This window comes from Microtus pennsylvanicus, chromosome 19 (assembly GCF_037038515.1).
Source record: "Microtus pennsylvanicus isolate mMicPen1 chromosome 19, mMicPen1.hap1, whole genome shotgun sequence".
Lineage (NCBI taxonomy): Eukaryota > Metazoa > Chordata > Mammalia > Rodentia > Cricetidae > Microtus > Microtus pennsylvanicus.
The window spans coordinates 13,458,919-13,477,515 of record NC_134597.1 but is presented as its reverse complement, the minus strand read 5'-3'; the positions used below and the strand labels follow the sequence as shown (position 1 = coordinate 13,477,515).

Here is an 18,597-nt window from a genome sequence, read left to right as displayed (position 1 = left end):
GTGGAAATTAATGAATAAATTGCACTTTAGAATCAAGTTGTCTGTGTGGGATCAGTCTTGTCAGGACAGAATAACCCTGATTTATGCTATGGAAGCAGAGCAGAGAATCCAGGCTGTTAGGATTAGGGTGCGAAGTGGGTGCTGCGGTGAGGTTTTACTAGATAGGAAGGGTGCTCTTGGAATAATCTGTGGTTATTTAGGTTTTTTGTCTTTATTTTTTTGAGAACTGAAAAGTTATGGCACTATAAATGATCTGTCAGTGGATACTAAATTCTTTTCACTATTTAAAATGCAAATCCCATAGTTAAATATACTAAAACATGTGGTACTACAGAATAAGACATGCTTACTGCAAGTCCTAAGTTAACAGCGGATGTTAGCCATAGACGGGTGCTTCAGATAGATGCAGTATTTTCTTAAGCAGAGAAGACTCTAGTTTTAAAGTTTTTGGGAATTCAGAAGCCCTGGGAGAATTTTCCCTACTGTAGAGAAATTAAATTTAGATCATGCAATATTATTTATAATACCTCTCTGTTAGTGATATTTATTTCTCAGGTAACTTTCTGTGGGCTTTTCTTGATCTTCAACTGTGTAGGATGTCCCACAAAGAAGCACTTTGGTGATTAAATTAGCACCAATCATTCACTAAGAGTGTAACTATATAAATACAAATTGGTAAATGGATCTGGTTCTCTGCCCCAAGACATTATGTTGAAGAAAATCTGGTGGAGAGTCTAACAAAGTACTTTATTGGTATATGGTATTCCTTTGTCCTCATCAACAACTCTCCTGGAAATAGTTTTAAAATTCATGTCTTAGTGACTTTGGAGTTAACATGCCTTCAGGAAAAGGGATGACTTTCTTATGAAAGTTCATGACATGCCACATGCAGCAGGACATAGCTGTCAGATCAACTGTGCAGAGGAGAGGACCTCTAGCTGTTAGAATCTCTCCACAGCTTATCGAGAACCTGGCTCATCCTAGCATTAAGAGGAGAATTACAGCGACTTTCTGTTAAAAAACCCCACAGACTGTGTGCGATTGCTGCTGAACGCAGAAGCCCGAGTCGACGCTGCTGATAAAAATGGCTTCACACCCTTGTGCGCTGCAGCTGCTCAGGGACATTTTGAGTAAGTGATGTTCTCCATTCATTTTTTTTTCCTATGAAAATCACCCCTTTTCATATTCTTGCACAAATACAAATATGTAAATGAATGCTTAACTGGATTGACAAATAAATCAACCAGACACATTTGAGGGTTCAAAAGCAAAGCAGGACCCTCGATTTGTTCTTTGTAAGGATAGAGAAGTGTTGTAACTGAAGGAAGTGTGTGTCTGTCCATGTCTGAACTACACATCAGTGAATTTGCTTCTGGAAAAGGTCAGCTGTAGCGTACCCCTGGGGAACCAAGTAAGGACTGCCGAGTGCTTCATTGCTTCACCTTTTCTATGAAGACCTTTGTTAGAGCTACCATTGAAGTCAAACAGAATTATATGATTTACTATAATCCTATTGACCTCTTGTAACTTATGTGATAGGCCCACGTGCTCATCTTGCTGCATTCGCAATGAAGAGAAAAATTAAAGCAGGACTTTTACACACCAAAAGTAGTACAAGTTCAAAGGGAACAGACTAATTAGTATGCACGTGCCTTTAACAATGATTTCTAAAGGAGTTCAAAGTCATTAAATGTAGGGATTACTTTTCAAAACTAAAAGTCATATTTTAATAATAGAATATAGCCAAACTGCTGTCCTGCGTGTACTGAGCTGGCAGATTGTGAAGAATATATACTGCTCTCCCCTTTAGAATCCATCTGTCCTGAGAGAAATATTCTTGAACAGATTACACAGTCCATGGCATTTTGGTTTTGAGCCTTAGCCTTCAACAGCTGAGCTATTTCTCCAGCTCAGACTGCACAGTTATTAAAATAAGGCTTTTTAGAATTCACACCAATGTTATTCATTGCAAACATAGTCTATAATATTCCAAATGCTTCCTTCTGTGTCTAGTGTCATCTTCCCTTTCGTATCTAACGCACCTCTCGTGGGCCTGAGTTTAGGTTTGGAAACCACAGGTGCTGCTTTTGCTGTTTCTTATGGTTATATTCTGTGTCCTACAAGACACATCTCTCTTCCCGGTCTGTGCTTCAGCTCCGTGTCACCAGGCCCTCTTGATGCTCCTTGCTTGGAGGATGTAACTGTCACAGAACAGAAACATTGATAGCTTTTGAAGGAGGAACCCAGTGGAAAAGAAATCAGTAAATTTAAAGAACATGTAACACAAATATATCAACATGTAATTTATTATGTTAGCCAAATACTGAAAAAAACCACACACACACACACACACAAACAACTGGACTTCCCCTAATTCAGTTTGTTCAGATTCTATCTCTATGTATTGAAGTAGTCACTAAGTCAGTCTTGGCTTTACTTCCTTTCCTTGTTCTGTGTAGCTCTGTGTCCTCAGAAGCCAGTTACCACCCAAAGAGACAACCACTTCCATCTTTCTCTCAAGGCAGCCCTTTTCCCAACCCCCTTGCGACGTTTTATAGAGAACGCACATGGTGCCCGGCTGTCTATGCTATTTATAATCGTTTTCTTGAGTGAAAGAAAAATCACAGAATGATTCAGCAGCCCCATGTTTGTTTCGAGGCTCCATCTATTTTTGAATTGCAAATAGTATGCAGACCAAGTGTGATTAAACCCACCGTTTACGCCAATAACTCAAACCTGTTCCAAGGACAATACCTATAGAAGTTGGTTAGATGTATCATGAACTGGATTTGAGCATTTGTAGAAGTACAGGTTTTTTTTTTTTAATTTTTATAAATGTTATGACCAATGTTGTTTTTAGTTTTATGAAAGTGAAAGCAATGCAATAAGGCTCATAATAACCGATTTGGGTCTTAATAAAAAGAGTCGGTGCATGTTAGTATACAGGCTTGCTATGCACATCATCTAGAGTTGGATCTGACCAGGGAGCACTTCCAAGCTGACCTCCCATTTCTGTGTAACTAATCACAATCCTGTGTGCAGATGTATAGAATTACTAACTGCATATGATGCCAACATTAATCACGCTGCTGCTGGAGGACAGACACCTCTGTACCTGGCCTGTAAAAATGGAAATAAAGAGTGTATCAAACTCCTGCTGGAAGCTGGCGCTGACCGGAGTATAAAAACTAGAGTAAGTACCCATTTGGGAGAGTTTGTCATTCATACTGTGTCTGAAAATAGTATAGGCTCAAAAATCATATACTTGGGTGTTCTATGTGACAAGCGCAGACTTTGTCACCCTAAACAAGGCAGCATAGAAACTGGTTACATAGCGTTTGCAACGTAGACAACTTCCTAAGGAATATGAGAGGACTTAAGAACGTGGAAAGATGCATGTACGCACTGTGTAAATGCTACAGTAGTTTTCATGAGGGATTTGTGCCTCTTCGGGGATGTAGGGACCAGGCCGGGGTGGGATATAGCTTTGAAACTGCTTCCCCATAAATGCTAAAGAACAGCTGCACATTGAAATAGACTCCTTAGCTGAACTTTGGCTTTAAGGATACTGAATCGGAAAGGGGCCCCTCTTTTAAGTTTCTGGCTTGCTAATTAAAAATTGTGTCCATTTTGCCTCATCAGTCATCCAAATTCGGGGGCTATAAACAAACAAAAAAAGATAATGGTGCTATTAGTATTTCAGAACTAGAGACAATGAAAGTATGAACTAGAGACAGTGAAAGTATAAGCTTTGTTCAGTGAACAAGTACTATTCTTAGACATTCCATGTTATTACATAATTTATCTGAAATGAACCATTCATTACTTATCAACAGCAGCAAAGATAATGAGGCCAGGTATACATGTTTTCCATTGTGGATTATTGCTAGAGTTTTAAAAAAAACCCTAAAATTGTTTTTATTCAATTTTAAATTTGTACTGAACTTTAAAATTCTTATTATATGTGTGTGGGTGTTTTTCCTGCAGGTATGTCTGAATCCCTTACATGCCTAGTTCCCATAGAATTCAGAAGAAGTCATCAGATTCCATGGAGCTAGAGTTACGGGTGGCCGTGAGGGCCATGTGGGTACTGAGAACCAAACCCAAGTTCTCTAAAAGAGCAACCAGTGCTATTAGCCACTGAGCTATCTCTCCACATCCTGTTTGGTTTTGTTTTTAATCTGAAAAAAGTAATTTAGTTACACATTTCCTTGTTATTTTATGTATTGCATTCAAAAATATATGGTATTTATATATATTCACTACAAACTCCCACCTTATAGATGAAAGAGAAATAAATTTTTGTATCATCAACTGAGTAAGAAATGCAACATGGGAGATTGAACCACAGCCTGTCAGGAAAGCAGATCCATACCCTCTAGCTAGCTCTGTTGAGTTGAACAGGATCTTTAGAAATACAGAAAGCACAGTACAATTCCCGGGTGGTTCCAGGGGAATAATTACGTCTTCTGGTAAGTAGCAAAAGAAAGTGGGATGTTGAAAGGTTTTTATCTTGTTTTGCTTTTTCCTAGAAGGTCTGTTTGGCCTCTGTGAACTAGGAAGGTCGTCAGCACTTAGTCTCTGTGGCTTCCATAAGGTTAAGGTCCTAACACTGCAGAAGAAAGCAGGATCCTGCTTTACCTGACTGGAATACAGACTGTACCCTGCTTTAATTACAAGCTGTGTGGTCTTGTCTGAGTCAACTGAGCTTTAGATCCAGAAGCAGAAAAAAGCCTGTTCTAAAGGGAAAGGATCACAATACGCAGTACACACGAGATGGTTCCCATTTACTGGATAATTTTCTTAGCTTTTACGTCATTCCTTTACAAATAGTGCTGTGCTGGTATATGCCTGTGATTACAGCACTCAGGAGGTAGAGGCAAGGGCCAGCACGATCTGGATAGTGAGACCTTTCTCAACATACACAGAGAGAGAGAGAGAGAGAGAGAGAGAGAGAGAGAGAGAGAGAGAGAGAGAAGAAGAAGAAGAAGAAGAAGAAGAAGAAGAAGAAGAAGAAGAAGAAGAAGAAGAAGAAGAAGAAGAAGAAGAAAGAGAGAGAGAGAGAGACAGACAGACAGACAGACAGAGAAAACATTATAACTCACTAAAGTATTTAACATTAACAATATGGAATTCTATATGAAAATTATGTTAAAACTGTAATGTAAAGGTAGGAAAAAAGCCCCCAAACAAGTCAATTCTTTGGAAAAATCTTTAAAGAGAAACAAAGATTCCTGTGGAGGGGGCAGACCCCCCTCTGTGGCAGAATGAGAGGGGAACAGAGGGTTTCCCTAGAACAATGCTTGTCAGGTTTCAATCCATTGGTTCACATGCTGGCATGTCTGAAGAGCTGCTGGGCCTTACCCACTCCAGTGTCAGGTTCTCTTGTCTAGAGAGAGGCTGGAGGACCTGCATTATTAAGAGTCCCAGAGGGTGCTGAGGCTGCAAAATTGAGGACCCCTGCCCTGAGACTGACAGTGGGCAGGGGGAGTTGGGGGCAGACAGAGCAGTTCATTCTAGAAAATAGACTCGATGATTCTGGTGGAAAATTTTCTAAGGAAGACCATGTTAGAATCCCTCTGCCATTGGCGTCAAGTAAAACAACTTGACTTTGTTTTTCCTGCTTTCTTACCTCTTCCCTATTACCCAGAATCTTTCCTTCTGGAAGAGCTGGCATAAAAACGTTCAGATTATTGAAGGTTGGTCACTGCTCTTGAAGTAAAACTGGCTTGCAGCAGTGCTCTTCAGCTTATTACTAATTTACTAATACCATTATTATTGCATATAATTTTAAAAATCTCATTAGGATAAAGTTCTTCCCATTTTTACTATTAAATTGAGATTCTGCTTGGTCAAGCATAATGCTCAGGAGACTAGGCAGTATCTGTTCATTCCAGATGGTGACTATTAGGTGGAAATGGTGGCTTAACAGCCAACATGAATCACAGTTGTGGGAAACAATGTCACCAGTGAAAGTCAGAGAGCTTACGTTCATTAGGAATACACAGGCGTGGACCACCTTCATTCTTTGGTACAGTGGCTCATGACCAAGAAGAGCATTTATAGGTAGACTTTAAAATAACACCATTCTCATCATGAATATTATCAACACTTTCCCCCTGGCCACTTTGTTTTCAGGACGGCTGGACACCAATTCACGCAGCCGTGGACACGGGCAATGTCGACAGCCTCAAGCTCCTAATGTACCATAGAGTGCCATCTCGTGGGAACCCTTTGAGTGTGGAAGAGCCCAGGTCAGGCTCGTTCACCTTGAATGGAGGCGAGAGCCCAACAGGTGCACTGAAGCCTGTGGTTCCTGCAGACCTCATTAACCACGCTGACAAAGAAGGCTGGACCGCTGCCCACATTGCTGCTTCCAAAGGTTTCAAGGTGCGTCTGCTAGCAGCTGGCCTCATCGCCCATTTGTGAAAGTGATGCGTGGTATAGCCCTCTGCAATTGATCTGGTGTGTGTAGACCGGGTAATTGGAAATGGAGTAATGTCGGTGCAAAAGACGATGAGCGGCCGCTGGTACAAACTGACATTCATTTCTCTTCCGCAGATGTTTATGGCTAAGGACATAAGAGAATTTTCAATTTTCTCAAAAAGAAATATCTTCTATTTGCAGTCTTTCAAAAAGAAATATGAGAGTAATTCCCAATGTTTTATTTCGTCTGTGTTAGGAAGGAAAGATCAGTATTAATAGGATTCGTGGGTGGTTTACAAGCAAGGCCACATACTAACTAAAGCTCTGCTATCTAGAGGGAGGCTCAGGTTGTAGGTTTTATTCCTGTGCACTTTCTGTTACTAACAGTAGTCTTTACAAATAATGAGGTATTAGGACGCTCCCGAGTGCAGCTCACTGTGCACGCTCATGTCTGAAGAAACACTTTGCTCTTAGCTCTTAGACTAGGGGCAGGTGTACAAGTTACAAGTGACGGATAAGGAGACAAAGAGAACATAGAGTGATAACCAGACATCAGGTCAGCCCCTCGATCGACGATGTGGAGAAACAGAGACTGCGTACTTCAGTACAGCTTTTAGTAATAGTCACTTCCGGGATTGTTTATTTTAAAGGCAGTAGAAATTCCTTTTGGTCCTGGAGACCACTGGGGAGCATGATAAAGGTGAAGGGAGAGACAGAAAAGACATAGAAGTGGTGACTGACAGCCCCTACCGAGCGAACGAAAAACAGAAAGAAAGTGCAATAGGAGTGTCATTGTTGGTGTGGGGGCCTTTAGAAAAATTTAATAAGGGGCTTGATCTAAAAAATACCCATGAATATACAGCTAGTGGAACGCTTTAAATAGCTAAGATAAGCGGTTATCCAGTTTAAATTATTTAAGTTAGCTATAGTATTTATACCATGCAGGATACTGAAAAAATTGTTGCTGAAAGAAAAAAAGCAAAGTGGAAGGTGGTAAGAACAATGGTAATAATGGAATTATTAGACAGGACTGTTCCGGGATGGGGCTGAAGAAAGTTTCATGGTAAAGAGCTTTTTGCATTCGCGTGAGGAACTGAGCTTCGATAAACAGTACTTTCCATGAAAGCCAGATGTGGCGGCATGCTCTTGCAACTCCAGGACTGAGGTGTGGAAACAGACAGACCTCAAGGGTTTTCTGATCAATTAACCTAGCAGAAACCCTGAACATCACACTCAGGGAGGAGGTCTGCCTCAAAAACCAAGTTGAAGAGCAACAGAAGAAGACGCCCAAAGTCAGTTTCTGGTCTTCACAAGCGCACACACGCAAGCATGTACACACACATCCGTATACCCCCCCACAGAAACATAGACATGCATACACACAAACTAATAAATGTCTAGGGATGGAACACGACAGGTGTGGAACAGAAGTAAGCTGGACGGAAAGATAGTATCTTTCAGGAAGGAGCAAAGAAAAAGCATCGATTGGTGTGATGGAAGGTGGTTTGGGTTATGCTTGAATTAAGAACTAGATTCATTCCACATTTGTGTATGGAACTGTTAGATCTCCTGCAGACACCATGTGCTTCACAGTTTTCAAAGAGAAGGAAAAGAAAAAGCATGTTCAGTGCTTATTAGTCTTATGTTTCCCCCATTTTACTCGTTGATGCAAAAGAAATAATTCTGAGAACTCTGTGTGTGTGTGTGTGTGTGTGTGTGTGTGTGTGTGTGTGCGTGTATGTGTGTGTGTGTATGATACATATGTATCATTTTAGTGGTATATATATGGTGTAAAAGATTTTAGGAGACATAAATGGGAAGTATAAGTCATTTAAGTTTGAAAATGCAGGCTCTCAGAGACCAGTAGTTTCAGTGACAAGAAGGTTCATGGAAAGACAGTAGGTTCCTCACAACCATTCCTTCAACAACAACAAAACCCTGTAATGTGAGATGGGGCTGATAGAGGTGGGTTATGAATATCCTAGCCTGCAGCACAACACAGGGAAGCAGCAAAGCAAATCTGACCCAAGTTGTTTCCCTACCGTACCTCTGGACCTCTTTTGCTGGGCCGAGAGGAACCTCCTGGCCTGGGTACTAGCCTTCAGTGAAGGATGATGCTGCCGCATAGCAACTTCAATATGAACTCTTCTTAGTCCCGTAGTTTTGATGATTAAAGATGATATTTCCATTGATCTCCGCAGTAAATGCTCCTTCACTGTTGTGTAACAGGAAATATGACTTCTCTCTCTCAGAATAGGACTCCTCCATAGCCTTTTAAAAAGCATAAGATCAGTTTTTGATTTGAGATTTTAAGGAGTGATTGACAACACACAATGCTAAGCTGTTTAAATAATAGATTTTTTATAGATTTTTTTTTTAGTTCTAGGGTAGGCATTTAATCTTCCATTTTGACATCTTTGTGATTAGAACATATAAACCTGAGAGGGTTTAATAGATATTCGCTGGGAATGAAGCCCAGATTTCCTGATTCTGTCACTCTTTTTCCCCTACATCCTTCCTTTCTAGTCAAAATTATTATAAAAATCTATCTGTATCACTCGTCTGAAACAATGGTTTCATTCTGGCCAAAACAGCTTTCCCAGATTATCCATTTATAATATGTTGCAAAGGCCAGTTTTTAGAAACAATAAATCCCAACCATTAGTGTGTAGTGGAATCATTTTACTCTAACCACAACAGGGCCTTAAAAACGATCTCAGTTGGTCACATAACTTTTCTAGTTTATATACCGCTGGTGGTTCTGCTCAAGACACTCAGAAGCATATACCACATATTCTCTCTCCGACGAAGATCCTAGATTTTTACTGATATTTGCATGTGAGTGTGGGTGAAAGTAATGCATCTGGGAAAGCACCACTGTGGTTATGTGGCTGGGTTGATGATGTCACAATCCATCCCCCAGAAGTCTTGCCTGGTTTGGAGATGGAGAGTTGAGGCTCTGCATTGGGGACAGGCATCTCAGGGATGAGCAAGAAACCTAGTACAATGAAACCTCTCAGGAATCTATGAGGATGACCATAGGGAAGACTCCTGGTAATGGGGGATGTGGAGCCTGATAAAAGAACCTCTTAGCGTAACTTTCTTTGCTGTTGTGGGGGCTTTTGAGAACTTGAGGTCCTGCCAACGAAATGAGATTGAATTTGAATTTCTCTATCACTGATAAAAGCTTTTGTTCCCAGACAAATCTTGTTTATTCATTTATCTATCGTTCTGGGGTTTTTTTTATCCTTTTTTTTTTTCTTGGTGGTAGCTTGTATGAGATATGGTCTCTTCTAAAATTCAGATTATTCTAGAACGGCATGTATAGCCCAGGCTAGCCTTAAACTCAAAAAAATCTGGGAGTTCTATCCTCCCATGTGTTGGGGTTACACATATGGCCACCATGGCTAGTTTCCCAAAGCTGTTAGGGGATTGTGTGCGAATCTTCTGTGGGTCAGTCAGACTTTTAATTCATCTGTCCCCCAAGTCCATGCCTTCCTATCATCCTTACTCATGTGAGGCTCCCCTACCTTGTTTAATAGTTTTAGAATCCAATGCAAGCCTCTTTCTCCTGGACTTCTAATACTGCACCATCCTTGCTTCCCCTTTGGCTATGCTCAAGCAATTCCAAGGATGCATTCCGGGTGCTTCTTCCTGGTTTTGTTTGTATTTTATTAACAATCTCTTCTGGTTCTTCATTCCCACTGTGTTTTCTGCAGTAACTAATCACAGACTCATGCTAGACTTCTGGACCTGTCCTGTAAACTTGTCTCTTCAACATCCCAGAAGTCATGTTTAGGCAGCCCCAGTGCCCTCTGGACAGGCAGTGGCTCACCTACTGCGTCTCTAAGGTTTCCTTGCACTGGGATAGGATCGTGATCTGTGACTTTGCCAGGCTGTTCGCCCTAGGAATATCTGACATTTTCTTTTATCTTTTAGCAACCACTTCTGTTCTTCAGGTGGCCAGGATGAGGTACGAATGTGCAGAACATTTTGTATGGGACCCAAGATTTGTATTTTTCCCACTTAGGTGCAAAGTAGAGGTCACTGGAATTTTTCCTTATTGGATAGAATCGTACAACAGGTTTAAAGAAGGGAAAGTCAGACAAAGTATTTAGGAGGCACAAAACCAAGAGAACCAGCAGGTATTTGGAATAAATAGAAATCTATCATTTTAATTATGTGAACATGTGTGTGTGTGTGGGAATGTGCACATGAGAACAGGTGCTTGTGGAAGGCAGAGACTTCAGATCCGTCTACAGCCTGGAGTTTCAGGCTGTTGTGAGCTGCCCAGCATAGGTGCAGGGATCTGAGCTCAGTCCCTCTACAAGAGCAGTCAGGGTTTTTAACAGTGAACCATCTCTCCAGCCATGAAATCTCTTTATTTTTATCTTCTGTGATCAATTTCTTTTCCCCTTTAATTTTTAGTGAAAAAAAATTGTCATACTATATGTAAACAAAGGGAAGGATTCCCTTAAGTTTTCATTCCAGAGCATTAGGTGAAGATCAAACAAATGCTTGCTTATTTGTGGCCGCAATGATTGACTGGCAGAAACATAATGGGGACCATAAGCATCGCTATAACCAAGCTCAACCCCTCACCCAAAATGTGGAACTGGGGGCTCATCTACTTGCAGCTGTAACATGTCTGACTTTAAACACCTTTCCGCTGTCACTCTGTCCTGTCTTCATTGACGTCCCGCACAGAGAGTCTGTCGGTAGTTGAGAACCTTGTGTTTATGGCTACGGAATATTCTGAGACTGTTCAGGAACGTTGTTCAAAGCTCTCAGCTCATCTCTGTGCATCTCCAAACATTCTGTTTGCCCAGTACAATCCTGCTTATGCTTCTGTTTGTCCTGGTGGAACAGTTCATTGCAGGCATTCACTCTTCAAACCTCTCAGCATAGAGGTACGCATGGCAGCCCTGGGGATGACCAGGTTTCCTTGTGATTCGCCATGGTGGCAGCTCCATCTGCTCACCTCTTCACTTTCCTGAGCTGAAAGCAGTACCAGGCTTCTCTGTTTACCTGTCCATTTTCCGTACTCCACGAGTTCAGATTACCAGCACAGCTCTAGGTTTTATGTCTTAGTAAATTAACTTTGGTTATTTGCTTCCTCACTTACTCCATGCATCCTGTCCTTGTGTCTTCTCGTCTGCCCTTTTGATGCAGGCTGGACTCTGTTGCCATCTCCACTTTCTTTATGTAGCCATGGGTAGGACCTACCCAACAGCTAAATATGGTGATACTTACTTCATACCCATTTATGTCTAAATATAGCTTACTCGCTTCTTATCCATTTATGGCTCTGTCACCCTCGAGTAGGATTTCCTAAAGCAATGGTAAAGCACCTTCTCACTGGCCTCAGACTGCAAGCATATGTCACCTTTCCTGGTGGGTGTTGTATGTAACCCACATGCCTGACCAACCTCTCCCTGGCTTCACAGCTACTGTCCCCATAGTCTCAAATGCCATCTTCATAAATCCTGACCTTTGTTGCCTCAAAAATATCTGGGTAGACATTTCAGACTCAGAAGTTCCCAAGGCACCTACCTGCTCACGTTTTGCTTACTTAGTTTGTGCTGTAATTGTTTGTATGTATCTCTTCCTTCTTAATCCGCTAGGCACATTTCTTCTTCATCTTTGTGTGTACTGTTTCTAGCAGGGAATCTGGTTCAGAAGCAGTTTCCTGAACCAATGAGTGACTGAACAAATACGGTCCTCTTAGAACATTGTTTCCTCACTCTCTTCCTTCCCGATATCTCTCTCCCGTGCATCCATCAGCTTTTCAAACAGAGCTGATCATAGCATTTTCCTTCCTGCACGTAGTCCCGTGACTACAGAGAAGCACCCACGCTGCTTAGCACGCAGCCTTATAGCTGCCCTCTGACAATTCTGTTTTAACCAGTTTACACCTACGTCTACCTACTTGCTTATGTCAGTGTGTCTATCTTAATAGCTTCTGCCTCCCCTGCCTGCAGGATAGTGGGCACACCCACACCCAAAGACTGTTCTCAGCACTTAGCTGGGCATTATCTGTGCAATTGTAAACCTTTCTTCCTTTCTTTCCTTCTCTTCCTCCCTGCCTCCTTCATTCCTTTCTTCTTTCTTTCTTTCTTTCTTTCTTTCTTTCTTTCTTTCTTTCTTTCTTTCTTTCTTTCTTCCCCTCTGACCCTTCACAAGTTCCGCGTCTCTGCCAGGAGTTTGATTTTATCTCTAACACTTTGAACTTGGGGTTTGTATGCTATCTCCTTGGCACTGGTCCCTTGCTTCCGAGCACTCCTTAAATGACTGTGGAAGAGATTTTTCATCATCCTTGCATCTCTTCTGTTCATTCTCTGTGATCATGAATCCCTACATTTTACTCTGGGCTCATGGTCAGAAATGAAGATTCTGTTCTGACAAATGGAATGTGGGTGCAAATGAAGCCCAAGACACCAGGGTGTAGATCTCTGTGATAGCAGATGCATCTCCAGAAGACTCCAGTTTAAACTCATTTGTCTAGTTGCCTGGGTCGGACATGCTGCTCACTGCGGCCTACTTCCAGAAACTCTATCACAGCATGCCTCCTCTTCATTCCTCCCCTCATGGAGGGATGGAAAGGTAGACATGTTCTCCATTTTTCTTTCTTCCTGCTTTTCTGTAAAGTGAAAATTCCCTGCTGTCTCACATATAGCTCTCTTGCTGTGTTTTAAGCAGCGGAAGCTTTATGAAGTGGGACCTAGTTAGGAATCCTCTGGACATACAGGATTATTGTTTTGAAGGGGATATTGGGACCCTGACCCTTTCTGTTTCTTTCCTTTGCTTCCAAGTCAACATAAGATTCTCAGTTCTGCTCTCCCTCGTGCCCCTGTCGTTCTCTGCCACCTAATGAAAAGCCCAAAGCAACACAAGCAACTGACCAAGAATGGGAATCTCTGAAACTGATTGCAAGCAAGCTTTTGTTCTTTTTAAGTGTTTCTGTTGGGCATTTGTTACAGTAATCTAGCATGCCAGCCCTTTCTTCTTACTTTTCTCCATATGTAACATAAAAGAAATTGTCTGTATCTGTGCATTGTGTGTGTATGTATGTTCATGTGCATGAGTGTGGATCCATACATGACATTAATGCATGCAGGCATCAAAGCCCAACTTCGGGAGTTGGTCGTAGCCGTCTGCCTTTTTAGAGATACTCTCTTGCTAGTCACTGCCTACACCAGTTTGACTGAGATGCCAGTGAGTGCCTGGCTCTGCCTCCCTCCTTACTCTAGGAGTGCTGGGATGCATATTCCCATATCCAGCTTTAGATGGGTCTTGGAGATCTAAAAGGCCCTCACACTTGCTAGGCACATTCTTTATTGCTGAGCTATTTCCCAGCCCCATATCAAATTCTTTATGGCTCTTTTTATCTCTCCATAATACATGGAACTGGTTCCTTATTTATCCTCAGAACCTTAACATAGTGCCTGGCATAGCACTTCATATGTGTGTTTTAATATTTATATTAACAATATGTCAACCACACACCACATAACAATATTTCAGTCATTGGTTCATAAAATACATGATGACGGCAATAAAATTATTCTACCTAGTGACATTCAGCCATCTCAGTATATGAAAGTGCAGTCTGGGATGTTTGGGTGGCATGAATGATATAATAATACATTTTTCAGAAAATTGCATGATTCATGACTATTCTTGCAAAGTGTCAGAAACTGCCTGGACATTAGCATGTGTTCAAATGTTATATAGTAGCTGTAGTTGTTGGGAAGGACCTTCTGAGTCAGTCTTCATGTAGTTTGTGTTTCCCATGAGGCCTGCACACCAGCATAAGATTGAGCATGTAGCAGTGTTTGAATGCCTATCCTCATGAACACATCTTCCAAGCTCCCTTAAAGAAAAAGGCAGCACTGGTTATACTACGTCTCACCGCCCTACCTGCACATAATGCCAACTAGAAACAACACACTTTGAAGGTCAGGAATCAAAGAAACTTAATTTGAGAGACTTGCAAATTTCTAGCATTAAAAAAAAGTAATTTAAAGGTTACATCACCTAAATTACCTTTAGACTAATATTTGCTGTGTGCACCGATACCTTATCAACTAGCTAACTAGGATGTTTTCTAACTGACAATGACTATAATAAATTACAGCTGCCAATAAACACGGAAAGCTTGGTTTATGCCAAGCATCAAAGGACTCTGCAACTTTTGTTTGAGTCACATGGCAGTCCTACCCAAGACATTATTTGAAACACATTAGGAAGTTAAAGCAGGAATGTTATAAAGGCCGTGCGATGCTTTTAAATATGATTGTATCCAATAGCATGTATCCAGGTGCTTCAGCTTTTGTTATCTTTGCCACAAGTACTAATTACAGAATAATTGTGGTTTTTAAAAAGCCTATTGTGATCCTGGACTTTGCAAAATTTTGTTCCCATTTTGTATTCTATTGAAGCCTAGTTGAGTAATGTCTCAGTTTGTATTATCTTAACTTCTTATTGGCTGTCCTATTCACTTAACAGAATATAATAATATATTATATTCTTTATAGTAGTTTTATAAACAATAATTCAATAACTAGTTTATAAAATAGGTGTTCCTCTCAGTTAATTTAGCTTAGTGGTTTTCTAAAGCTGATCTGTCGACCCATGACAGCCAGACTTTAATGATATGGCCCCTCCAACCTAAGCAAGAGCCAGCAGAGAGAAGCGAATGCCCCAGTATATTTCTTTGAAGACAAGCAGAATTTCTTCACTGAGGGGTCTCCTAACAGAGCTCCTCCAGTTTGTAGGTCTCGCCTTGCATCCCATGAACACCCAAAAGGACCCTCAGCAAGGCTTCTGGTCACATTTCATGTTAATTGGTAGTTCCAACTTCCTTTTTGCTTTGCTTGCTGGTTCCTAGAAATTCCCTGAATTCGTGCACTCATTATTGTATTGAAAAGTGAATTTTGGAGGCAACAGGAAGCAACTGGAACTCGCACATGCTCCTCCGGGGAGTGTGAGTCGGTACAGCCACTGTGAACAGTGCTTGCAGTGTGTCCTAATACAGCACAGACGCTTGACCTGTTCTGCAGCAGCCTAGTGCTAGTGCATACACCCTCAACTGTGCACCGTGGGACACTCCCTGGAAAGTCCAAGGCAGACCCCGAATGTGCATCAACAGGGATGGAATGAATCATTTGTTGCATGTTTATGTCCAGGAATGCCACACTCTAGTACTTTTTTAAGTCAAGTTCAATTATGACTAGTGATATACGGATGAATATTAGAAGTTACTTTGAATAAAAGAAGCTAAATGTAAAAGTGTGCCTGCAGCCGTCTATGCCGAGTTTAAGGATAAGCTGGAGCAATCACTAATGGTAAAAATCAGAAGATAGTTATGGAGGTTGGGTAGCTAAAGATTGAGAAGGAGCATGCAGAGCCAAACGGTTCCTTTCTAATTAGATTCACTTTGCGGCCATGTTTCCACAATACACAGCAGTGTGTTCTTCGTGGGAATGTTGTATTGCAAGGAGACCATTTTACTACTATTAGGAAGGGAAAATGTTTTTACGAGACAAAAAAGTAATCTCTACGCCAAGAGTAGAGAAGGCTTTGATGAATGTCTGATTGGCGTTGCTGCAGAGTGATTGGAGGCACACTGCCTGACAGACTATGAGATCCAAGGGCTGGGGGAGGGGAAGGTGCTTGCTGCCCTATGCAAGCCCAAAACTTCATCCTCAGTACTGCGGGAGGAAGAGAAAGTGGGAAAACTTCACAGGTACAGATATTTCAGTTCCTGTAATTCAAACATGCAGAGTCATCTCAGGTATATCTAAATGAGTGTGTGTGTGTGTGTGTGTGTGTGTGTGTGTGTGTGTGTGTGTGTGTTTCTGTCTGTCTGTCTGCCCATCTTGTTTGTCTATATACTTTTCTGTTTGCTTGCCTGCCTTTGGGAGGAATATTAGGAAGAACAATGCCTAGTTTGCCTTCCATTTTCTGGCCCACGTGGTGTTCTCATTATTCTTATAAAAAATAATAATACCCTACCAGGAGGCAATAAGAAGCAGCCAACCGAAGCAAAAGTCTTTCTGTTTTGTATTGCCAACTGTTATGAGAGGGCTATGGTCTGCTGAAGTGATTTCATTCTTTATTTCACTCTGTAAAACAACTGCTCAGCGAGCACGCATGCGTGTGTGGAGGTCAGAGGACAGCTTTGAGAGCGGATTCTCTAATTCTACCAGGAAAGTCTTGAGGATGGAACCCATATCAACAAGCTTGGCAGTGGTGCCTCAACTGGCTGAGCCATCTTCACTTCCATTTTTGCTTCATTTGTGTTTGTTTTTCTTTTGTTCTTTTCTTTCTGGCCGTCTCTCTGCATAGCTGAGGATGGCTTATACCGTGATGGGTAAGGGCAAGACCACGTCAAGCCATATATATCTCAGACAGATCCCGAACTCCTAACGCTCCTGTCTCCACCTCCAAGTGTGGGTATTACAGGATGTGCCACCAGGCCCAGCCTCTGACATAAATTTTTGATCAGCTGGCCACAGGCGACTGACTTTCTCTCTTGGGTTTTGCACTCACGTTCATTAACTTGGGCATGGATATAACAGTGCTCTTGTCTTTGCAGAACTGCCTAGAAATCTTGTGTAAGCATGGAGGACTGGAGCCGGAAAGGAGAGACAAGTGCAACCGGACTGTGCATGATGTTGCCACTGACGACTGCAAGCATTTGCTGGAGAATCTGAGTGAGTGATATTCCAGCCTGGTCATCCTTGCACACCGCGGGGGGCCTCTAGCGTGCTGGGAGAGATGTCCTCGCGCAGCTCTAAGGAACTCACCCTCAGAGCCTTAGTTAGAGCAGAAACTCTTTTGATTATGTCATTGCTTTTTCCCTCAAGTTTCCAGAAGTCCTGTGCCATACAAATAGTGCTAGCTAGCTCTTTCTTAGATTTTATTGGCTAACCCAAGAGAACGACCTACATGATTGCCCCAACAAGTTTCTCTGGAGACTTTAGACTGCCAGGTGAGGAAAATCCTCTGTGAGCTCTGCATCAGCTGGTCCTGTGAGCCTTGCAAGAGGGTTGCCTCCTAACACTTGGTTACCTACCAGTGTTTTCAGATAACTGATTTCTCCTATGGGTCCCCTCCAGCTCTCCAAGTACATGATCTTCAATACATTTTAAGGAAAGCTCCCTTATAGGCTTATGGATATGGAATACCAGATCATAGAAAATATTGTAACATATCTATTATCCCTCAACCCGGCCATTAAGTCAATTGTTTAAATAATTATTCTTTAGGATAAGCAAAATTTTCACATCTAAAATAATGCTCTCATCTCTAATTATACACTCAGATATGGAGCCATTCCCTCCCTTGCTGCTTTCTTCCTCTGTCCCTCTTTCCCTCCTTCCCTTCTTTCGTTTCTCCTTTTCTTCCTTGCAGAGCGTATCTATGTAGCATTCCCTTCCCTGAAACTCAGTGTGTATACCAGACTACCTTCAGACTCAGTGATCTTCCTGCCTCCACTTCCAGAGTGGTAACAGGTGTCAACCATCAGAGCTATGTGTGATGTGTATCCCAGATCCCAGCCCTGCTCCTGAACCCCTCTCCCAACTTAATAACCTGCATGGTGTAATATGTGCTGCCCACGTATACACGGGCATGTGACATCACCGGACCATGTTTGACCTACCAGAGACCAACCACATCCTTAAAGAAAGCTGACTTTCCCTCCTCAAGCAACATGCAACTTCCCAAAGCTCCTCAGCTAGGGATGGGTGCCCATAAGCCCCTCCTCCATAGATGATGGAATGTTGACAAATACCCATTTGTGTGGGTATTACCCAGGCAGCCACTGTGAATTCATGAGGGTGGCAGTCCTGTCATTTTCAGAAGACCCTTTTGTTGTGGTCCTCCTTGACCTTCAACTTCTGGATCTTCTATTTTACTTCTCTCTTCCATGGGTCTGAAAAGAAGAATGACAAAAAAAAAAAAATGTCCCATTATGATTAAGCACTCCAAAGAAAATCAGTCTTTTGACTTTGACCAGGAGTGAGTTCTACATTGACTTGTTCTGACCTCTGCATGAAGAAAATTCTCCAGTATGGTCTGAGATACACACTAATTTGTGGATGTAGAGATAAATATTTCAAGGTCCATTTAGCAAAATAATAGGTTCACTCCTGGAGACTATAT

General features: G+C 41.8%; 1 protein-coding gene across 4 annotated transcripts in view; it reads left to right on the top strand.

Annotated features, from left to right (window-relative positions):
• The window catches only part of Cttnbp2 (cortactin binding protein 2), a 154,505-nt gene that overhangs the window by 88,817 nt on the left and 47,091 nt on the right, over positions 1–18,597 (top strand). For all 4 annotated transcript variants that reach the window (XR_012908571.1, XM_075953866.1, XM_075953867.1 and 1 more), the window contains 4 exons: positions 1,031–1,130; positions 3,043–3,193; positions 6,139–6,390; positions 17,027–17,144. Coding sequence is in view for 3 of the 4 variants with exons in the window: in XM_075953866.1 (XP_075809981.1) it covers positions 1,031–1,130; positions 3,043–3,193; positions 6,139–6,390; positions 17,027–17,144 (621 nt within the window). In the remaining variant the exon portion in view is untranslated. The remainder of the gene's footprint in view (positions 1–1,030; positions 1,131–3,042; positions 3,194–6,138; positions 6,391–17,026; positions 17,145–18,597) is intronic.